The 24,477-nt window shown below is 35.6% G+C and overlaps 1 protein-coding gene across 3 annotated transcripts in view; it reads right to left on the bottom strand.

Moving 5' to 3' along the window:
* TNPO1 (transportin 1) overlaps positions 1-24,477 on the bottom strand; it is a 56,624-nt gene that overhangs the window by 14,746 nt on the left and 17,401 nt on the right. For all 3 annotated transcript variants that reach the window (XR_011678933.1, XR_011678932.1, XM_071425172.1), the window contains exons 3-19: positions 22,016-22,165; positions 18,552-18,658; positions 17,323-17,456; positions 14,915-14,996; positions 14,111-14,233; positions 13,520-13,638; positions 11,205-11,265; positions 10,395-10,563; positions 8,727-8,879; positions 7,249-7,474; positions 4,528-4,699; positions 3,199-3,285; positions 2,308-2,415; positions 1,974-2,132; positions 1,794-1,881; positions 759-857; positions 452-547 (exon numbers count right to left, since the gene is read on the bottom strand). Coding sequence is in view for 1 of the 3 variants with exons in the window: in XM_071425172.1 (XP_071281273.1) it covers positions 452-547; positions 759-857; positions 1,794-1,881; positions 1,974-2,132; positions 2,308-2,415; positions 3,199-3,285; positions 4,528-4,699; positions 7,249-7,474; positions 8,727-8,879; positions 10,395-10,563; positions 11,205-11,265; positions 13,520-13,638; positions 14,111-14,233; positions 14,915-14,996; positions 17,323-17,456; positions 18,552-18,658; positions 22,016-22,165 (2,133 nt within the window). In the remaining 2 variants the exon portion in view is untranslated. The remainder of the gene's footprint in view (positions 1-451; positions 548-758; positions 858-1,793; positions 1,882-1,973; positions 2,133-2,307; positions 2,416-3,198; positions 3,286-4,527; positions 4,700-7,248; positions 7,475-8,726; positions 8,880-10,394; positions 10,564-11,204; positions 11,266-13,519; positions 13,639-14,110; positions 14,234-14,914; positions 14,997-17,322; positions 17,457-18,551; positions 18,659-22,015; positions 22,166-24,477) is intronic.

The raw sequence follows: 24,477 nt of genomic DNA, 5'->3' as shown, positions 1-24,477 counted from the left end.
TTATCCTGCAATAAAAATGCACTTTTTTGTAAATTCAAAGAGTTCATTGTTTTATATAGGCCAATTACATTTTTTCCAACACTAGACATATATATACAGTACACGTGTAAGGACATGCATACATCAAAATCAGTGAGAAATTAAGTTTTAAGTGTTACTGCATACATTTGTCATATTTCATACATAAATAAAACTGGAAGAATGATTAAATAGATGAGAAATAGATATAATAAATGTTATAAAAGGAGAAAGCAATTAGAATCTAGATATATGATTTGCTGCAAGACTGAGACTTGTAAGAGCTTGTGCAAAACAGAGTTGCTTTTGCTTATAAAAGCCAAGTACATAACAAAATCAGTTCTGGTGTGGTTCCCCTATGCAATTTCAAAAAATAATTTTTAAAAAAAATCTTTTCATTCCCTTCACCGTGTACAGGTTATTTTTTGGGTACCTGTGTTCTCTAACAACGTCTTTGGTGTGTTGGGTCTGTTAATTATTTCTACAAGCTGGTGCAAGACCATTGGAATATAAGGCTGCATTTCTATACCTGAAAAAAACAATTAAAAAAAATCAGAAGAAAATGACCATTAATATACATAATGGAAACAGAACATGTACATGTAACTTACTAAAAAGGACAAGGATCACAAATGTAATTTAAATAGTAATGTAAAGGTATCACTTAAAAAAAAATTCACCCAAAACACCCAGACAAATAATTCCAAATGTGCGGAGATTAAAAAAAAATTAAATCTTACCCATCTGGATAGAGATTTCTCCGATTGCCCAGGTGGCATTGTTACACACAGAAATGAACTCAGGGTTTAGGTTGGTTCCCAAAATTGGCATGAAATCAGCTAGAAAGAACAACAGTTTGAAAACTCATCATACAATACAACCATCTCGTCCCATTACTTTAGGATTGTGGGGGGGCAGGGGAGGAAGGGATATTTAAGAAAAAGATAATGTAAGCTTATTTAAATACTTGGAAAGTGTTACATTCAGATTATTTAGAACCTAAGCAGATTGAAACTCAAATATTTTCAAATTATGCTTCTAGAATCTTCCTTAAAGAGTTTATCTTTATGTAACTTTTATGTAGAAATCTTCTCTCCTTCCCTTTCTCAGGTGAGAGGAGAGAGAGAGGAAGAGAAGAAAAAAACCATATCTACAAGCACTAGTTTTATCATGACTGAACATCCCCCAAATCACTAGGATAACCATGTATTCAGCTACCCCTGAAAAAACAACAAAGACTAGAAGGCAATTACATCTTTGATTAAATTTTAAGAAAAGTGAGTCAAAAAGGTCACTCTAACATCTGTCAAATAATTTTAAATTCCAAGCCTATCCAAACACTCATTTGGCAAGTGCATCTCAACAGTATCTGTGGGAAGAAAGACCAAACATTGTGGAAGTGTATCACTGATGCTACTTTCCACAGAACTAAAAAAAAAAAGCAGAAAAACAAAGTAAAACCTTATTCTCTACCCCATTTTTGGATTTATATTAGACATATTTTAACTTAAAAATAAATTGAAGTAGAACAAAAAGAGTATAAAAATAAAGAAGAAAAATGAACTTTCGCACTGTCCACAAAAATAGGAACATATTTTCTTAACATACAATTAAAGGGGCAAAAGACTACAGACTTTTGCAGAAAATTACCATGTATCACACCATAAAAAGGCAACCCACAGAACAGGGAGCATAACAATGGCTAATACAACCTCTTAGTCACTTGAAAAACTGAGGTTTATTATTAATATAATAAACATGTAAAAGAAACATACCGATGCAAGGTTTAACATGCTGAAAACATGCCTTTGTCAGGTCACCTAACAATGCAAAAGAACTCTGCCGTACCTCAGGCATTTTGTCCTAAAAAGAGGAAGAAAAAAGTTACAATTCTAGAAGAGTTTCTGATTCTCTGAATAAAGGAAATGTGTAGATCAGATAGCTTATCATCTCACCTGCATGCATTGATACATTAATGTCAGGATATTGCTGCGAGCCACTAGCTGTTCAATGTTGCCTCCAAGTCCTTCAGCTAAACCACTGAGTAAATCAAGAGCCACAATCATGAAATCTTTATCTGGAGCCTCATATTGGTCTGGCTGAGCATTATGCAACTGCAACAAATAAGTATACATTTTCAAAATTATCCTAGATTTTCTCAGGAGTACGATAAAAAAGCTGCAGAACTGCACCTTCATGCAGATATTCAATTCCCCAGCACATCTCTAATTTTACATAGTTAACACTTTGGTTTAGCAAAGTAACATTGGAATAGTTATAGCAAAATACCATGGCTTGTGCAAGTGTCTTCTGCACCAGATTTACACAGCGCTGGTACACAGGTTCACAGTATGGAAGAAAGCCAGATTGCAAGGCAGTAGCAACTGACGACAGGCACTGGAATTAAAAAAAATGGAGAGAGAGAAAGCAGTCACTACTTTTCTTCACATGCCTGAAGAGTCTTTTACTTGGGAGAGGGAATTTGGAACTTAGTATTTTAAGTACACCAACATGTAACTGATTAAGCAAAGACAACCTAGAAAGGCGGTATTGATTTAGCTGAGCCAAGGCAACTATCAGCAAGTTGTTACTTGCTCCTGCATACACCTGTTGAGAAAATTTCTCAGCAGCAGCATCTTCTTAAGAGTTAGCCAAGAAAATGCATACAAAACCAGTTACAAGAGTTCAGACAGCACTTACACTAAGATGCAGTATCTTGACCATAAACAACCCCTAATATAACCTAAGAGTTACAAAACTAATTTTTCTAGAGGTGTTTTCCTCTAGAGGTGCTTCACACTCACCAAGTAGAGAGCATTAAACTACATGGCCTGGTTCATACCTTCAACTTGTCTGACAATAGTTTTAATGAAGGGATGAAGGGAGAGCAAGGAGAGAGAAGACAAGAACAAAAGGAGGATAGAATCCTTTTTTTGTAAAAGAATCCTATCAAAGAAAACACCCCAAAATGGCAGAAAAAACCCCTACATTATTTCTGCTAAACCTAAGGATATTTATTCAGTCATAAAATTTTCTTACCACAGTCAGAATATTTTTTCCCTAATGGAAAATAGCTAAAAATGTCTGCTTTTATAGTCATATTTCATAGGAGGACCACTTTATTTAAAAAAAATAGTTTCTAGAAAACTTTATAAAAAATATTCACATTTTAACACTTACCTCTAATAAAGGGAAGAGATCTTTATCTTCATCCTTCAGCATGTTCCACTTCTGGATTAATGGAGGCATTAGCATCTGAATATATTCCTGTTTAGGATGAAAATGCTGCTAAAACACTTTACTGCATACTATTCTATTTCAAAGTTAAAAAAGAACTGAGATATATTCCACTTTTTCAAATAAAGGAACAAACAGGTGTACTGTAATTCAATCACTGTTGCAATACATAGAAATATTTTAATATGAGATTTTAAAATTTGCATTTGGTATTTTTTCCTAAAGCACATAAGTACCTTTACAAAGGGAATCTTTTCCTCCAGGTTTGGTTTTAGCATACCTGCCCAGGTTATCTATCTGATTGCCACAAGGCAGGCAGAAAACATTTTTATATTTACATTGTGGCTCTACATGTGCCATCTGCTATTCTCAACCATCTTCTACTGCCCTGATGCTACAACCCTATATCCATGACCACAAGTTCTGAAACTTTTTCCTCAAACTAACAATCCACAAAGAAAGTAATTTCCTATCCCTGGAGAAGGAGGCACTTCTGGAGGGTGTAAAGCTGGATTCCTTGCCACTGCACAGCCACAGTCACAAGGACACTAAGCAAGGCATCTCTAAAGTGCTGTTGCTTGCAGAAGGTATCAAAGAGGTGACTGATTTTGCTATGTCTAAAGGTACAAAATTCTAACTGACTAAAGAAAATCCCACCCTCATCAGGAGCCGCCATTTAGCTTCCTCCTGGTACTGTAAAATATCGAGGTTGCCAGGCTCAGAGAGAGACTGAAAAACAGGTCCTTTGCTGGTGTGGGGTCCAGATGGCAAGTAAAATGGAAACAACAAAAAATAGGTTTTTTCTAGGGCATATATGTAATCTGAAGCACTATAGAGAAATAAAACAAGTCTCAATAACCATCATAAGATGCAAATACATGACATGTACATCTTCTACTAATTAATACATGTACACTAAAAAAAACCCCACCACATTTGCCTGTGTATTATCCGTGCTTTGTCCAAATGGGGTATCTACAGTGTTATCTCCTCTAAGATAAAAAAAACTTGAAGCATGTAGAAAACCATGATGAACAGCACATTTCACAACAAATCACACACTTTTGCCTGTTTACTCAAAATGGCAAATATTTGTGTAGTGGGAGAATTACGTGAAGTCTATGTATTTTATCTGTAAGCATGTAGTACTAATAAAAGGTACACGGAAATATCAGCATTTCTAGTTTATAACATCTAAAGCACACTACAAAAAACACTGAACAAGTTTTTAAAATATCATAAGTCCTTCTACAGAACATAAGGTATACTCACTGGTTTATTTAGATGATGTCCTACAGAATCTGCTAGAGTTCCTATAGCATCATAAAGAATGAGCAGGTTTTTATGCTGGTATTTACTAAATGCGAAGACCAAAGTGTCAAGTATATATGCAAGATAAGGAACAAGCTCTGTACAAGCCTCCTCTTCTAGAGTAGCAAAGGCACTGAAGGACAATAAAACAGGTTAGTACCTTGGAAATAATGAAGCAAGACAACCCCCAAATGCCCTACTTAACCTCAATCTGTTTAAACATAAAGCTGGATTTAAGTCCTCAAATTCATGTAAAATATACTTCCAAAAAAAGGTAGTACTTAAATAACTTTGATCTTTTTTAACAAAATCACCCATAAGGATCCAGCTCTTACATTGTGAAGAACAAAATTTTAAAGTATTGCCATAAAATTCCTTAGGGAGTCCCCCACTTAAAAGAAAAGCATTAGCCAAAAAGTTACAATATACTAACTAAAATAGAAGGAATCACAAAAAAAGCTGATTATTTAAGTTAAAAATGGACCACTATCTTCAATGTACACAGTAGCTGCACCTAGACATTTTGATGCTGCTGCACTGGTACAATGCAAACATCACCTTGTACTGTCAGTTGTTCATGACACAGAAAATACATAGAAAGCCATGGAAAACTAAAAGCAAATACAGACGATGAACAGTTTTAGCTGCTCTTGGTCAAAGTACACATCATGACATCAAGGAAACTTTTCAGCTTGTCTATCCGTGTTTCAGTAGCAGCATTAAACCACCCAAAATGAAACAAAATTAAAAAAAATCCCCCCACAGCAGACACACTGCTTCAGAGAAACATTAAGGAAAGGAAAGAATTATTGAGCTATTGAAGATATACTGGTCTAGCTCTCTCAACAAGATTATTATTAGCTAGTCTCTGCACTAAAATGCATGCACCACTGCATAAGATGAAAACTCCACTGTGTGCTACCAAATACAGAAATGCAGTTTTTTTAACAAAAGAGAACTGTGAACTCTAAATAGCTAGTTTTCTTACTCTATTTATTGAATTATTTATTTTTTATTTTTTTATTCTGAAGTATTCTTTCAGAAAGGCACACAACTTGAGCAGGAAAATAAATGTATTTCAGTAAAATATCATTCTGTGTGTCACCAACTAAAGAAGCAGTTTCTCGAAAGTACAGAAGTGAATGTTAGACATCTGTTACCATAATGAATTTAGGAACAAAAACATACAGTATCCTGTGTTCAATCTTCAATTTGATAGACATAAACAATGAATGCAACTACTCAGTGCTGGGATGAAGCTCTTTGTTGTTGTCCAAGAAGGTTCACTGTATCCCCTTACAATTAAAAAAGCTAGTAAATACGTTTTGACTTGTGACAACTCTACATTTTCCTTACAGTGAAGTTTCCCAGTTTATTTTTAGTTGTAACAGTAATTTTAGTGAATTTCTGCTCTAAAGAAAGTATCTCAAAACACACTCCATGTCTGACAATGGACTTATAATAATAATAAAAAAAATCAAGTGTACTGTAATTTTTAGTATTTCCATTCTAGATTTCCTGGTTTCCACGGCCCATTGCACATCTGTCATAAGCACCAGGCGAGGTTATTTAACTACACCACAACACAGCTGTGTTCAACTAAATGCAGATTTTCAGCCATGTTTTGGACAAGGAAAGTTTGAGGAGAAGTGGAAGATTTTCCTTTGGGGATTTTTTTTGGTTCCTTGGTTGTTTGGTTTTTTGGGTTTTCCATTTGGGTGTTTTTAAATAGAATAAATACAGAAGACATTAAAGCTACCCAAACTTGCTAGCCAAATTTTTGCAGATGTTTGGAGACAAAAAGGAAACAGTGTTTAATTCCTAAATCTTACTAAGTACATTCACAAAGTCATTGTATCTGTCCTCAGGCAAGGATATATTTTCCTTTTGAGCAAAGCTTAGTCCAAGAACTCTGAACTCATCACTCATCACTCTCCTTAGGCACTACTGACATTTTGCGGTAGCTGTTATTATGATTTTTATTACTACTACTACTACTATTATTATGTTTCAGGTGTTCAGAGGCATATGTAACTGCTTCTTGAAGAAACATTGAAAGCTTGCTGTGTACACTCCAGTCTGACAAAAACTGACATGTAGGTTTTTTTGATGCATAAGGGGGTGCACACATTCCCATTCCATTAATGTTGCATCCATTAATTAAGCAATCAATTTTTTTAAAGAAGTAGACATGGGGGAGAAGGGCGTTTTACCCCCCAACACCTCATTTCAGGAGAAAGATAATATCCCTTGAAATAATCATAAGCAAAATGTTTTGGTAATGCTAAGTACAAACACTTTTAGTTATCTAATGATAGGACAGCTTTCCACTGTATTCAGTTTTGACCCTGTTCAGAGACATTTTTAAAAAAGACCAAATTTCTGGTCAATGAAACAACATATATTGAAAGTAAGTGTTGCAAACAGCTAATTTAATACAAGATATTTTTTAAGCTGGTGTTTTAGATACTCTGCAAACAAACTGCATAAGAGAAATAGACATTAACTTTTTTCATGTTATTACAATTTGGGAGAAAGTTGCATCTACTCTAATTTAAGAGGAAGAATACATTAAGAGCTAGAAAGGGAGTCATGCATTGACTGATAAGGGTATGAAAATAGCTTCCCATGGGAAAAAAAGCAGTGTAATGGATAGTGCTATTTGCTTAAGCTTTGGCTTACCTGCAGGCAGCTTCTTGTACTCTCTTGTTGCTATCCAAGATACGCTTTAGCAACTCAGTCATTAATGGCTTCAAGTATGTGTCTGGGGGTTGACTAACTACCCAGTGTGCATAGCGACTAAGAGTCCAGCATGTAATGGAGCGCACAAGAGCCTTTTTGTCAGAGAGGCACTGAATAAGGTGAGGGATTAGCTCTGGAAGATATGGAATCATACCCTGCATGCAGCCTGGAAAGAAAAATACAGCTATTGCAGTACCAGAATTAATGAAAAACTCCACTGTTTTCTGTTCCCTATGAGAGACATATTTTCATTCTCTATCACATAGGAACACAACATGCAATTAAAAATACAAATATTTTAACAAAGCAAGTCTGTCTAATTTATATGATTTTATAATAAAATATTTTATTTTTTTAGGGTTCTAAAAAAAACCCTCTTACATAAATAATAATTATAATTATTATAACACTGCATAATAATGAAAATATTAAAATTATTAGATAACAACTACATCATCAATTGAAGTTACATTATTTTCAATTACATTTCTACTTCAGTCCTTCCCCAGTCTCCAGAAATGCTTTATTGAATATAGTACAGCAAGTACATCCAAATAAAGTTTCTAAAGCTTAAAATTCCTACTTCAGTGTACTGAAGTAGGAAAAAGCAAGAAAATAAAAAAAAAAAGCAGAGAAAGACTGTCTTGACAACAAATCATCACATGAGAAAGGATTCCTTAAGAAGTTCAAATTTCTTCATTTTTCCTAAAATCATACCAATATTGACCAGGAATAAAAGCTGCACCCTTCAAGTCAGCAAGGGCAATTAGACACTGAGATTTGCCAGAAGTACTAGCTTCCACCTTGCTGGACTTCAAATCAAAACCAACTAAGACTTTTCTATTAACTGTAAAAAAAAATATGTTCAATAGACAGCGAGGAAAAAAAAGATAATCCAGACATGAACCCAAATCTACTTCTTCAGCTTGCAAAAGGGACAGAGATCAGAGATGCTTGAGCTTCAGGCAAAAGCCAAGCAAGACTGTGAGTAAGTAAATAAGAATGGAAGTTAGCCTGTTTTAATTGGAGGACCATCTACAAAAGGCATCTTAGTGTACTGAAGTCACAGGAATGGTCTTCTCCACTTCTGAAAACACTTAAAATCTAAAGATAAAATTTATTAAATACTTACCTTCTATGAAATCAAGCTAGTATTTTGAGAGATATCAACACCTCTATACTGTAATGTTTAGAAAATGAGAAATAAAATAAATTATGTAATCTGTTTAGCCTCCCAAATACGCATAAATTTGAAAATTAAAAATAAAATAACTGCAGTCACCTATCAGTAGATGGAAGAGATTAATCACCATGACCAAACCAGCTAAGGACATACACTTGTTTGCATTAGTACATTCACCCATGCTACTTTAGAATCAATTTAAAAATCAGCAACCTGATATGAACTGTTGCCTTACCTTCAGCAATTGCACCAAGAACAAGGATACCGGATTCTTTAACTACCCACTCAGGGTGGAAGAGCAATTCCTTTAACAGTGGCAAGATGTGTGGTAGAAGTTCATCACGAAATACATTAGCTAGGACATCTAGAGCAGCAGCAGAACATTTTCCTGAAGGGAATTAACAGTGTTAATCTCTGCTTATTATACAAACAGTTGTAGTTAGGCAATATAATCCCCTTTTTAACTCTGAGCTGCCAATGGATTCTCAGTGCACTAGGAAGGAACATACTTCCACTCCATTACACTACAGAGGGATCCACTGTGCTCCTGGGCAAAGCCACAGTTCTTAGAAAGCTATTTTAATATAAATTCTTTCTTAATCTGCCATAAAGAATTGCACCGGTCTCATTAGTCAGCAATAGTGGTAATTGTCAAGCTATGCTGGTGCTTCACCTCTGTTCAAACTGGAAGTCAAATATGGAACACTAGACACTAAATAGGGCACGCAATTCTGATTTTCAGATAATTCAAATTTTCTCAAATCCAGATAACATATGTTATTACAGACTTCTGAAGTGTTCTACTCTTTCTCTTTTAGGCCACCATTCCTGAACAACTTCAGCTTTCTCATTGTTTTAATCAAAACTGTGCATCACAGGGTACTGTATGTCATTTAAGCTCTTTCTCAGAAAATACATATTTAATTCTGCAATCTCTACACACAGCAGTGACAAAAAGAATATTACTACACTTTTTTTCCAAGATGCAGCTTTACAGAAACAAGCATATTTGCATGCATATTTTCAACAGCAATAATTCTTCAGATATGTCTCAAAATTGTTCAACCATAAGCCTGAAGTTAAATTCACCTGTTGTGAAAACTTGGGAAGAAAGACCCTCTGTAGCTATGCCCACATCTCAAAGCATTATTTCACAATGAGTTTGTTTGCAAAGTAAATTCAAATCAGATTTGTCAGAATTTCACTAGCTATTTTCTGTCACTGAACTTAAAAAAGAAGTTTGTAGTGTTTTCTTTCCTTATAATATAGCCTATTAACCTAAAGGTCCTATGACCCCCAAAACAGGACATCTGAACTCTGGTTTCCTCAGAGCCATCTCCTACCTTCACAACTAAAGTACTGTATTGAGAAGCAAATTCCTCACTGAGAAAAGAAATACCTGTAAGGGCTATAGGCAGTAGAATGTTCACATAGAAATAAAAAACAACGCAAACCAAATCAAACACAACCCAATTTTAGAGGGAAGACTGAATTTAAAGACAGAATTAATTAGGCTTGCTCCAGTTATCAATGTGCAAAGCTTTTTTTTTCTCTTTTTAAACTGAATTTAACCAAGTGATACAGGATTTATATTATTTCATAGAATTACAATATTAGGCCTGAAAGCTCCATTGAATTGTATCAAATAAATATTTGTAACTCAATCTGCCATATTCAAAATAAGCTTACAGATAGCTTTTGCCAATATAGTTATAAAGTCGAAATGTCATCTCAAAGGCTCCCCCCTCCAACAAACCCACCAATTATGTCAGCAGGTTTTTTTTTTTTGTAGTCAAAAAAAGAGCCTTGGTATTCCTTATATACAAACTTGTCTTTTTACTGTGGTTCTTGTATTATGTAAGTAGCTCTTGTTCAAAGCATTTCACACATTACTTTGACCTACTTAAATTCCAGTCAGAAATAGTATCATCATCATCAAGTTCATCATCATCATCGTCATCATCTTCAATACCATCTTCTTCATGTTGCTGAGCCACCGTCTTCGAACGATGGAAACGAGGCCTTATATCCTGCTCACTATCTGGAATAGCTTCATCTTCTTCAACATCCCCCTGTCACCAAATTGTTTTATTAGATAAACTAGTTCAACTGTATTGCTTAAGGAAGTTAACAATGTAGTTTTAGTTCAAGATTTTGTAAGTTTATAAAAGATTCACATCCCACCTGAGCTGCTTAACTAAAAAGATGGGACTGTTTCTGTGTTCTACTGCTGCATTTGCCAGAAAAACAACAGAAAGATACAAGGAAGAGAGGTGTGTTCACCCCCAAAGTAATCTTCTTGTTATAAGTTACTCAATGGGAATGAAATAGAAAGAAGTGATTCAGAAATTTTGATACACAGACATAGGTAGTGATGAAAAAAGCTATGTATTCAACCTGGAAGGCATTAGAATTAGTTCTGAACATTTTTTTAATGCTGAATTCTTGAAGTAGTTCATGGTAATAGCATCCCAGCTCTGCTTAAGTTGTGTGAGAGGGGACTGGGACAAAGCAGGAGAGCCACAGATTATTTTCCAACAAACATGGCATCAGTTGCATTTAGTATTTGGAACAGCCTACTTTGCCCCAGAAAGTTAATTCTCCACTGAAGAGATGGTAGGCTAGGTCTGCCCACTCTGACCTGAATCATTTCTGATTTATAGGTCAGAACCTTAGCAAGTATTCCAACAGAGTAAAAGAAACATATGCTCACCTTCAACAGAATAATATCAATCTCTGAATATTTCATACCATTTACCAGCACAGGTATCAGCCTACAAAGAAATAGTTACACATATTAAAGTAGCACATATAAAAGCAAAACGGTTTGAATTTATATAGGCCATAATTTTGGTTGTAACTCTCACCTCCCAACTCATAAGAGAAATACCTTAGCCTGATAAAAAGGGCTATTACCTCAGCCAAGTTCTATGTCATAAGATTCATCAATACTTTGTAATGAGAAAAAGTGTTATTTCAAATGACAAACTTTTAAATAGAAGTAGTCCAATGGCACAACTGATGAATTTATTCAGAAGCACCCTTCAGAAATTACACTTACAGGTTTTCAGTAAGAACTCAAACTCCCATAATATGCGTGATAAGTTGACTCTTGCCAATAGTGCTTGTCACTTTATTTACTTCTTGATGAAGACTCGACCTCACTATTGTTAAAGACAGAGGCCTAACTACATTAATCTCTCCTATCAACCCATGATTACTTCAGTAAGACAAGATTTCAACATTGCAGAAATCTTGACTAATCCATATTAAGATTTACTTAATAATTAAACAGGCTATGGCTATGGGGCTCCAACTGTACAGATGTACAGCTAAAAAAGTACTAAGGAAAAAAGTAAAATATTTCCCATTAAGACACGCTTACCACAACAAAAGAAAAAACAAGTAAGCATATATAAGCCAAATGAAACTAATAACCAAGGATGACACAGCAACTGTGACAGACTCAATCTTGCTATGTTTTGCACGTGAGTATTGTTTTTGAAGGTATCAAGCTTGCTCTAATATTCACACACTGCATTGCCACATTATGTTCTAAACCTTAAATGAAGGAATAGTAAGTATAAATATAATCATTGGCATTTTCTGCAGCATACTTTGTGAAGTATACATTTTATAAAGAAGTTCACAGGCATAAAATGAAAAATTATTAGAAACCAGATGAAAAAGTAGATTTTAAGAAGATCCTGTCCCACTTTTAATTTAACATACAAAATTTTAAGATTATCAAATACTGACAAGCTTATATAGCTTCATAGTCAAACAGGACTCACCAACAAATAAGTTGCCTTAAACACACATGACATTGAAAGATCATGGGAAAAACATGATGTGACTCTTAATAATTTATTTTTCTAGAAATATAAAAGCTTTTTAAAAAAATGAGTATAATGCTGTTGCAGTGTCAAGGCTCATGTAGGCCAAAAGAGATTTAATACTAGTAGCTATTAACCATGTGGTGTGTGTAGAGACTTCTTTTGCCTTTTGAACTACAAAAGTAGGAATTAAATCAGACCATTTTGAAATTTAAAATAATTTCTTGTAACACTTATTCTCCTGGTTTTAACTCCTAGTCTTTCTCTGCAACAGTACATGTTTTAATCTCAAATTTCTAATTGTTAATTGGTTAGGAAAACCAAAATTTTGCTTTCTATTTTAATTACTTCACATCTATAATGCTATTTTCTGCTGAAAAGGACGTGTCTCCTGTCATTCTGTTCTTCCACTCAAAATTTTGAGAGAACTCTGTCCATATTTAAAAAGTCTTCATAAATGAAAAGAAAGTATTCATTTGATGGCAACACTGGAGAACTAATTTCCTGTTGTAAAAGATTTCAAATTAGTCTGGAGAAATTGCAAGCACTGTTGCAAAAAAAAGATACTACTACACACATGGATATTTACTCCCATTCAATCAAAGATCTATCTCTTGAGGCAGAGGAAAACTTTCTGAAACTTTGGAGAAGTAGGTTTTGAAACTCAAACCATCACGCTGCAGAAGTATGAAGCAACAAATTGTACAGGCTTTCTTCAGCTTGTAGGAGTAATTTATACAAAACTGATTTCTAAATCCAAGGTGTGTCATTTTATTTTATGCTCTTTTTAAAATGAAGAACCCTTTGCATGACAATGCACATTGAAGCACTGCATAGAGATGCCTACATAGCAGTAGTCAAGAAAACATATTCATACACCAGATATTGTGGGTAATGTCACCTAGATTTGTTCACTTAAGTGCATTTTACCATATCTTTGCATTCATGTGAAGTGTAACAGCTTGTTAAATTCGAGGTAAGCACGACAGTGGCACAGTTAAATTGTTTCTGGAGTTCATGGGGTCTGAAACCCACAGAAGTATTTTTAATTTTACTAGGCACAAGAACTAGCTATGGAATTTTTCTACCGCAAGCCATATACACTGTCTCTAACAGTATCCATGAACAAGTCAACTGAAATTTTAAGAGGACTGTCTGAAAATAAATATGAGCTGTAATTCTTGATACTTACTTAGTAAGATGCCGACATAATACCTCTTTACAAATTGGCTGTTCAGCCAAAGTCAGCCAAAATTCACATGCCTCCAGAGCCACATTTTCATCTTGATCCTGGGTCCTTTGAAGCATGTACTACACAATATAAAAATAAATTACTTGTATAAAATAGAACATTTACGTTCAAACTTTTTCATTAGCAGCTCAAAGAGCACCTCAGCAATGTAAAATAACATGCTTTATCCTTGTTATGGTCAACACACCTGAAAAAGTGACAGCTCCAATGTGTAAACTTTAGCAGTTTCAATTCTAGTGCTAGATTTTTAACACAATCTTTGCACTTAGGGTCATGCAATGCCTGGCTGTGATCCTGGGCATTTTGGGATAATTGATTTAACGAAGAATAAACAACTGCCATATGCACTGCCTGTCAAACACAATGTCAATTTGCAATTATATAAGAATAATGTTTTGCAATCTCAGTCTTAAAGGGAAACAAAGAGCTAACAAGTGCAAGAGCAACAACATTCTGATGAATGTTTTTTATTCATTATTTCTGCAATGTCAAACAGGGGAATCTGCAGAACATCTAGGAAATGAGACTCACCTCAACTATACTAATCATATGAGGAAGGAGGCGATCCATTCGAACTTCCAGCAACATTACAAGAGCACGGCAAACATTTTTGCGTACTTCAGGCTCCTCATCACCAGCCAGTGCAAAAAGATTCTGTTAGAAAGTAGTAACAGTTGAAAAACTCCAATTCATCATGTTCAACTTTATTAGAATTTACATTACTGACTAAAGGAGATAGATGTATATCTCTCTATAGTTGTCCAACGCACACTTTAGAATACTATTTTATTTTTTAAAGACATATCGGTTAGCAAATAAACTCTTCAGTCTCTCAGTGTATATTTTTATACATAAATATGACACTGTGTATAAACATCGGCACAAGAAAAGTACTTCTGGATTATATTTGGTTCTAATATAAATTGTGTCAGTACATAAGAGGAGCAAATAAAATACTCTAGAGAACCCAGAACCTTCTCATCCAAGTTCAGTAACACTATTCAGACAAGCAGACAGGCCCAGTGACATGCACTTCTCAGGACAGGTATGGGACAGACTGCTGCCATTACTTTTGCACCTTTACACAACAAAAGCTTTCCCTACTTAGGAAATGGAAACATCTTTTGAAATACACCTACTTCTTTTGCTTACATTGTGGTTAGCTCTGAGCACAAGCATACAGAGTGAACTTCAATCCATGGAGGCTTAAGCTAAGATTGGGCAATAAGAAATGGAGAGTTTAGGGGTAGAGGTGGTTGTAAAACGTAGTTCAAACTGCTTGATAAATCAGATAGGTAATTTGACTTAAACCTCCAACCAAGAATTTATACTCACCTCAATAAAAGAATCTATGTGCAACATAAGAGCTTGAGTTCTGCTGATGATAAATTGATTGACACATGCCACTGCATGAGACCTACAACAGAAACAGTTAAAATATATATGTTTCATGAGTTAGAACATTTTTTAATGTGTACTCAGGCATCAAAAGCAAAAACCAAATATCTTCAAAGGCAAGAAAGAACAAATCTGTGCATCTGTAGCATTACCAAGAAAAATTACTAAACATTTTAAGTACTGCCTTATACTTTGATATACCTTATAAATATTTAAAAATAAAGTATTCAGTAAATAGGCTAGGATGACTACAGCTGGCATATTTTTTCTGAACCATATATATGTTCTTTTTGAGCATTTTAAGACTGTGATCTTCTCAGATAATAATAATTCCATACAAGTCAATATGGTGGTATCTTAGCTTGACCTTCTTTGTTGTTAAGTATGCAGCTGTCTTTACAATATGTTTACAATTTACTGAGACCAGAATGTGTTTACAATATAGATGTAGCTTAGAAAAAAAACACACATGCAGTTGGATACATACTAAAACATTTGCGGAAGAAACATTTTTAGAAATGAAGCACTGTTATTCTATTCCATTTCATGCAAAGCCATTACTTACAGGTCTTTTTCATTCTCAGACACAAAAGTGAAATTCTCAAGTCAGAGGCATAAGGCAAAACTACCTGTAGAACCCTTTGTAGATTCATTACAGTATTTTTACTACTGTAGCTTCAAATTTCTGTTCTGTTTAGACATTTCATGGAAGACTGTGTCATAAAACATTGTTCAAAAATTGTCTTTTAGTAGATTTAAAGTATTGCACTGACATTACTAGTCTTTTTCGTACCTCAGCACTATGTACTGAAACTAGGCTGTGGGCTGGCAGGTAGACTTTAAACTTGAAACTGGTTTAAGTGTCAAAGCCATGAACATAGCAACACAGGAAAAAAGTGAAAGACTGTACAGTGTGGTAAGGAAAAAAGCATGTTTTTCTGCCTCTCTCCCAGCTCCAGATAATTATTAAGTTTATCTTTCCACAAAACCATGTTCACATTTTGTTTCATAATGTCTTTAGCGAGCATCTTTTATAGATGACTTCCGAAACTGTATTAGAGTCCTATCGTTAGTCCTGGTCTTCACTATCTACTACTCTTGGCAATAAAGAATTACCACCTTAAAGCTGTCAAATATAATTTCAAAGAGAAGATAAAACACATTTCACAGAATTACAAAGAATCATAGAATGGTTGAGGTTGGAAAGCACCTCTGAAAGTCATCTGTTCAACGCCTGTGCTCAAGCAGGGCCACCTACAGCCAGTCGCCCATGACCATGTCCAGCTGGCTACTGAGTATCTCCAAGCATGGAGACTCCACCACCTCTCTGGGTAACCTTTGCCAGTGACTGGTCATCCTCTCAGTAATAAAGCTGTTCTCTGATATCCAGAAGAAACTTCTGAGTTTCTGTTTGTGGCCACTGCCTCTAGTTCTGCCACTGAGCACCAATGGAAAGAGCCTGTGCTTTTTTTTTTTTCTCACTCTCTTTAAGTATTTACATATATTGGTGTGTCCTAACTCTTTTGACCCTTACTTATACAGCTCTTTGCTGGAATCTTTCCAGTATATTCATGTGTTTCTTGCACTGAACAGTCCAGAACTGGACACAGTACTTCAGGTGTGTTCTCACCAGGAAGAATAAGGTAAGGATCACCTCCCTTAAACCGGCTCAAGCCCAGGATACTATTATATAACAATACTCAAGCCCAGGATACCATTAGCCTTCCTTGTGGCAGGGGCACTCCCTTGGCTCAATTCAGGGTAAAAGCTTTTTGTTCTTTGCAATGAATACTAGCAGTAACAATTTAATTCTGGAATTTTTCTTTTATACTGTTACTTTGGAGAGATTAATATGGTTTTACAGTGAAGGCTGATGAATCCATTTAATTTGATTCAGTTGGAAGTTCAGTTAAACGCAGAATTTTTTCTTCTGTCAGAATCAGAAACTTTTGTCAGCAAAAGAATTTTCACTCTCCCATTGCTGAAGCCATTACAAAAGGCATGTAAAATTGTTATTTCTAATGAGAATAATAAGTTCTAACCACAGCACTGAATTTTTTGTAATAATATGCAAAAACTTAAAAGAAGCTATTTGATTTTCAGAATCATTTACTGATTGTATGAAGAGGTGAGATTCTTGTATTAACTATGAAGATAAGCTTCATAGTTTAAGTTTAGTTTATTCAAAGATAAAATGAAAATTACTGATGCATGGAATCTTTGTGGGTTTCTGCAGGATCATTTAAAATAGCTAAGCAGGTTTTAAAGACATCTACAAAACAGCACCCTTGTGCTAATGTAAAAGAATTTTAACAGGTAACTGTAAGTACAACTCATAAACCTACCGTATTTTTGGGCTGCTGTGCTTGAAGAACTGCAAGAACTTAGGTATCATGATATTGAGTGGCCGGTCCAACACATCACTATCTAAAATTTCAGCAGAATCTTCACATATCTTCTGAAGAGCGCCAAAAGCGCCCTGTTTAAAAATAAATAAACAAATAAGTATCTTTCCCATTCTGAAGAAAACAAAATTTAAGACTTCATATAGAATGGGCGATTTCAGCACAACACAGTAAATGTAGCTAATTAATAGGGTAAATGCAGATAACTAATTAATGATTAAATTGAAATATTCTTAAAGGCATTTTATTTAAATCAGCATCTGAGCATCTGTCAGCTCTCAAGCTGGCAGAGTTGGCAATGACTAAGTGATAATTTTATTTTGATTTGATGCTTATGTATCCAAATATACTTCAAAGAACACTTAAAAGCTAATTTTTATTTGAGAAGTAAGTAGGATGAGCAGAAGTATCCAAATTAATTGCATATATAATTGTATTTCCTTTCATGATTCACTACGGGACAAAAGAGAGATATGGTCAACTTGAGTTTAATTTTCAAATGTGGGGTTATTTTCCAGAAAGAAAAAAGTACAAAACCCTACAAAACAATGTGGCATTTTGATCATTAGTTGTCTCTGAAGGTCACTTTATACTACATGTTTCACACTTTCATGGAGACATTATTAAGTAATTCAAATGCTGTGATCACAATCTTAATTATTTTGCATCAGACACAGCCTTATATTTTTTGTTAGTTTAAAACTGTTATTTACTTATTTCCCTTCATGCAGACTAAACAAAACAGTTCATTTCACCTTGATATAGCAATTGATCACTTTTCCAGTTTAAGTTACAAAAAGAATGAACAGTACTTTTATGTAAGACAAAATTCAACACCAGCTTGATGATGCTAATAGGGCCTAAAAGATTAGGCATCACAGAGCAGTAATTTCAGGAGACTTCTGAGCTGAGATATGATGATCATCCATCTGCAACCTTATTCCACTTTTATGCAAAAAAAATCAATTTGTTTGAATGAACAGTAAGAACATGGACCACATTTAGAAGAAAAAGTATCAAATCTGAGCCACCGTTCTGCAAGGAGAAGACATGGGCATGTATAAATACATACAGACATACACACAATACATATACATAGTGTCCCCAAAGAGAGAAAAAAATCGTGACATTCAGATGGATTCTCTTCTGTTTTCTATAAATCTCCTTACCTCACAGGTATTGTAATCTTCAGAATCCAACAGGCTGCAGAGCTTTGGCAAGAGTTCAGGCCAATTCTGTAACTCCCCTTTTGAGGCAATGGTTGTTATCAGAATGCCTAAAAGAAACAGAAGAATTGAGAAAATGAGATCTCACATGCTTTCACTTCATTCATATACATTTTTCTTATTTTTCTCCTCTCAATCTCTAAAGAGCTAAGAAAGTTATGGTTTTGTTAAGGACTGGCATGCATAAAAAGAGGAAGTGCAATTTAATTGCAAATGTTATTTGAAGGGCTTTCAACAGCAAAGGTGGGTTGCTCCTTCCTGCTGCTATGAAGGACTCAAGTATTAGAAATCAAGCACCAAGTAACCTCACTTAAGGAAACTGTAATTTATAACATTTATATATCTGTATAATTTATACCACAGCAGGACAGTTTTGGCTCTAAATTTACTAAACACTGTGCAACTCTGGACCTTTAATAAATACAGAGTATCCATCCTAAGTCACTTCCTTTTTTACTATGATATGAAAGCATGGATGTGGGAATCTGTCATTCAATAAACTTAAAACCTAGTGATAAATTACATGCTTACAACTTTACTACCTTCATGCAAAACATTAAGGACACATTCTAAGACCAAGATACCTACTAAGAGCTTAAACACTATGGCAGGTCAGCCGGTTAGGAGCTGTGAGAGCCAGCAAACACACAGGTCACCACAAAGAAATCACTAATTGTGTTTCCAGCACATATAGAAATCCTGGGAAAAACTAATTAGGTGACAGGGACTGAGAAAGCTGCTTATAAACTAGAACTGAATTTGTATGAGTCCATTTTGCCTCAATGCAAAATGTAACAGCTAGCACAATCCTTAATGCTACTGGCAGTTACTACACAGAAGAGCTCAACACTACTACAACTAGTAATCTCCCAAGCAAAAAGTGATGGAAGAAGTTTCCCAAGTTTTTTCCTTGAGCTACTCACAATATATCATTTTTCTTTGGAATAAAATGCAAAAATTCTGGTTAAATACGAAAGAATAAAGGACAGCATTACAGAGCAAAGGACATCCTGGACAGGACACACAATAACTAATAAATATTTCATATTATTCCTTTGATGCAATATGCTGGATCTTTTCAAGGTCCCAGAATTGGTTTCAGAGGATGAAATGGTCTGGCCTGCAATTCAGGCCATACATGCCATTATAAACTTTCTGTACACATGGTGCTTTGCCTCTGTAACTCCTGAAGCTGATTTCTGAACTTCTTAACTTTTAAAAGCTGAACTTTATAATGAATTTCCCCCTTAAAGGGCAATCGTTAGCTTTCAACTCTCCAGTTCCTCCACTACTTTAAAATACTTGAACTCTTTTCCCTCCTTGCTTTCAATTGGGAATTATACTAAGGTCCTGCCCAGACTAGAGTCCCTAGAAAGTTTTAAGAACAGTTGCAGACACTTATCTTAAGAGATGTATTTACATCCTTGTGGATTTGTGGGTCCTCAACAAAGGCAGATTGAATCTATATTTCAAAATTAGCACATGGGGTTTTAAAAGCTATACAACTGGTTAACAGCACAGAGAAGATACACTGTGTTATTCATTTGGGAATTTGAATAAGGACAAGCTAAGTAAGGATAAAACAATGTGCAGTTATCATTTGGTCTCAAGTCATGTGCTCATTCTCCTCAGCAAGGTGACTTCTGAAGATGGGATTGACCAGCTTGCCTCCATCTGGGCCAAAAGGTACCTTCTGTCTGATTAGTACTAGATGCTAGAGACCACAAAGGAGAGTGAATACTGCATTAAATCTTCTCTGATGCCATTTTGATGTTCTTGCTCTCAGAATCCCTGAGATATTATTTCCAATTGACTCATTAAATTGATAGCGCTTGAACTGCACAAACACGTACTCAGCAGAAGAGCAGCCCTAATCTCCACCTGCCAACTCATGCTAAGAAGGCTGCCTAGCTAGACAGTAACCTCTTTACACTTCACTAGTATCTAGAATCCAGTGGGTATTAGACCAAGCTCAGATAGCTACAAGGATCCAGCAATTCAAACAGAAAGGTGCCAAACACATGCAAAACAGCAACACTTATGCAAGCATGCAGTTCATCAGCTCATCTTCAGAGTTCTTATATGCCTAATAATTCCTGCAAAGACCACTTAAAGCTGAACAATAATTAAGCTACTAATCCACAAGCATCTCCCATCAGGAAAAATTAGAGAGTAACTGCTTGAAAACAAACAGCCCCTCCCTCCCTCCCTAACCCCACAGAACATCACCAAACAACCCTAAGATAGCAAAACAAATGGAGCTGGAATATGTTCCTTAGCTAGTTCTACTGTACTCCACTGAGAACTCATATGAACAAAGAAGTAAGCCTGACTTCTATAACCTGAAATTCAAAGAGTACCTGCCACTCAAAGACTTATTTCTACTCTCATTAGGAACATTGATCATTAATAGAATTCATAGTAAAGCAGCTTCACAACTGGCAAGACAGCAGGAAATTACTTAAAGAAATTAGTAGTTTCCTCTAGTCTTTAGTCCGTAACCTGAATGCCTGGAGAAGGAATCCTATAGAAAAAGCAAATGATTCTAAATAGTAACTGATAGATTATTTTAAAAGATGAGCCATCTGAAAAAAGCTGTATTTCTTTCTGAACTGACACCCATACCCATTTTCAGTATTCAAATACATACTTTATGTTTTTCTAGTTATTGATCAGACCAGGAAAATTACTATAACATTGAAGGAAATCATATTATCAAAGAACAGACAGAAAAGCAACTTCATCTTGAACTAAATAAAAAAAAATAACAAATATACATATTTTATGAGAGGTGTGTATCAAGATAAGGTATTTACAAAATCAAAAATTCATGTAACAAATAAAACTTCTCACTGGAACTAGATAATCTTTAAGGCCTCTTATGAGATCATTTCAAGATTTTATGATACTATGAAGTTCTGTACACCATACCTACCTACTGTTTTCTGACAGTAGCTCTTTACGTGAATGCCTTATGCATGGTATGATGATCCCCTGAGGGATGTGCATATGCGGGCATATAGGGGGTGGAGTGCAGAAAATCAGCTAACAGAAGCATTTCATTGATGCAATTAGAGCACCGCAACAGCTCTTAAGTCAGGCCTTTACCGTGTTCCTGTTTTTAGGTATATAAGCTGGCAGCAAGCTCAATTTAGGAAGATTCAAATCTTACATTTCAAGAAATATGAACTGAATTGCTACATCACTTCTAAGATAACAAGAATCTAAAGTATGGCATCTTTATATTCACAATAAAGAAAAATTTCATTGAAACATGGTGAAGTTGTGACAATTATGAGAAACAAAAAATTTTACTAATTTTGTAACTCTTTATGTCCCTACTACAACTTTCACCTATACCAGAAACATTTTCAGTATGCAGAGGACAGCATTAAGAACAAACTTACCTACAGTAGCTCTAATTAAGGGGGAGGAATCACCAATGTTGTTCAAACATTCACTTTTAATGAAGTCAGTTACCCCATTTGGAAAGTTGTGAAAATGTGCTTTTACATTATTCTTCAAGATAAGACCACTCAAGGAACGTGTTGGCTCATCTGCAACAGAAAGTAATTACAGTCAATCTTCAATCAGCTTACAGAAATAAAACATATTTTCAGAAAATGCCACAAGATCAAAGCTTATATATAGATATTAATCTTCATTTCCTTATCTCTCCTTCCAGCTACACCCATCAATTCACCTAGCAAACCTTTTCAGGTTCAGAGTACACAAATCAATCACCATATAAAGTTCAACAAGGGTAAGTGACAGCCGGGGATGAGGCAACCTTGAATGCACAGTCTGGGAACTGGAAAGCAGTGCCACAGAGAGGGACCAGTGGGTCCTGGTTGATGGCAAGTTGAACATGGTCAGCAGTGCCCTGGCAGCCTGGAGGGCCACCCGTGTCCTGGGGGCATCAGGCCCAGCATGGCCAGCTGGGCAAGGGAGGAGATTGTCCTGCTCTGCTCTGCACTGGGGCAGCCTCACCTCCAGTGCTGGGGCAGCTCTGGGTGCCACAATAGCCTCATGCAAGGCTAGAGAGTGTCCAAAGGAGCACCCCGAGGATGCTGAAGAGCCTTGAGGGGAAGCCCTATGAGGAGCAGCTGAGGTCACCTGGTCTGTTCAGCCTGGAGGACACTGAGGGGAGACCTCATTGCAGCCTACATCTTGTTCTGGTGAGGGGAAGAGGATGGACAGGCACTGATCTCTTCTCTGTGGTGACCAGTGACAGGACCCACAGGAATGGCCTGAAGTTTTGTCAGGGGAGGTTTAGGTTGGATATCAGGAAAAGGTTCTTCAACTAGAGGTTGTCTGGGCACTGGTAGAGGCTTCCCAGGAAAGTGGTCACAGCACCAAGCCTGACAAAGTTCAAGAAGCGTTTGGGCAATGCTCTCAGGCACATGGTGTGATTCTGCACATGGGTGTCCTGTGAAGGCCAGGAGCCAGGACTTGGTGGTCCCTTCCAACTCAACATATTGTGTGATTCTGTGATACATTATTTTTGTTTATACAAAGTTAGAATATTGGATAACAAACTTTATATTTTAAGAGAAAGTTTTGAATATTCATACAAGCAAGGAACAGATATGAAGTCATGCGATACAAGAAACTCTATTAAAGGTGTTTGTCAGCCAAAGACATTCAGACATTCTGATTATACTGACAGGCTTGCTGCAATACTCTTACTGTAAGAAACTGGTCACAAACCCGGTTTCACCATAGGAGGATATGGAAATGATGCAGTGACTGTGCAGTAAAACGTCTACCCCTATTCCCACATTAATATAGTGTTCCATTTTTCTAAGAAGTAAGGGACTTCAATCCCTTTGGAAATGCCAAATTCTGATCTAATAAATTAATAATTAGAGGAAGTAGGAAAAAAAAATCTTTAGACAATGTTAACAGGAAAGTGTTACACAGTATGAGCTAAAAAATAAATGCAACCAGAACTGACCTGAATTGAGTAAGAATTTAAGTTCAGGCAACAGTTTCAGTTCTGTTCACTGAGCTTTCTCTAAGATACTGGGCCAAGTAGAGGAATGGAAAAAGAACGGTTTAGATTTTCCATTTCTAGTGGAGTAGATTCATGTTTCGTTCTTAACTAAGGACATGAGTAACTTGGTATTACATCTGACATATGCTGAAAGTGAAAGATCTGAATGTTCTATATAGAAGGGGTTAGTTTAAAATATAAACAAATTTAAATTTAGTTTACAGGAACCCTAATAACACTGGAAGCTAATTTTAATCAGCATTTTAGCCACTTGTTGAATTTTTGCTATGAAGTCCTGATTTGGACAAAATAAGGAATTCCTTTGTGCCAAGAACTAGTCCACACAGGGATCTATTCCAGCCCTTCAAAACTATTATTAACCTAACAGAAATAAGAAAAATAAGATATGCGACTTTCAAATATAAAGTACTTTCAAACTAAAGCTACTGCGTCACAACATCAAGAGTCTCACAACACTGCAATGTCTGACTGACAGCTGACTGACAGACATTGGACACTTTATGCCAGTTGGAAGAGAAACAGAGCTTTTCAGAAGATAGGGGATGCTTTTCAGAAGATAGGGGATTGTTTGGCTGATCAGAAATTAAAATTCATTTTTATCAACTGATTTTGAGTGCCAAAACCAAAGTGCCTTCATAGACTTTTTTATCTTGTCTTTTATGTACATATTTCAGTTATAAAGAAGTATTAGTTAGAATGCTCTGGAACTACAAAGGTATTGATATAGAAACAAACACGTCCTTTAGAATTCAATAACTTTATAAACCAGGAAGCCATCCAATGAATATATATTTGAGACAATCCTACAACTTCACCTACACTATATGATTTAAATACCAACTTCTAAACAAC

Source organism: Agelaius tricolor, unplaced genomic scaffold (genome assembly GCF_023055355.1).
Source record: "Agelaius tricolor isolate 1412-34295 unplaced genomic scaffold, bAgeTri1.0.p SCAF_4, whole genome shotgun sequence".
Taxonomy (NCBI): Eukaryota; Metazoa; Chordata; class Aves; order Passeriformes; family Icteridae; genus Agelaius; species Agelaius tricolor.
This window is presented reverse-complemented; position numbering and strand designations above follow the sequence as displayed.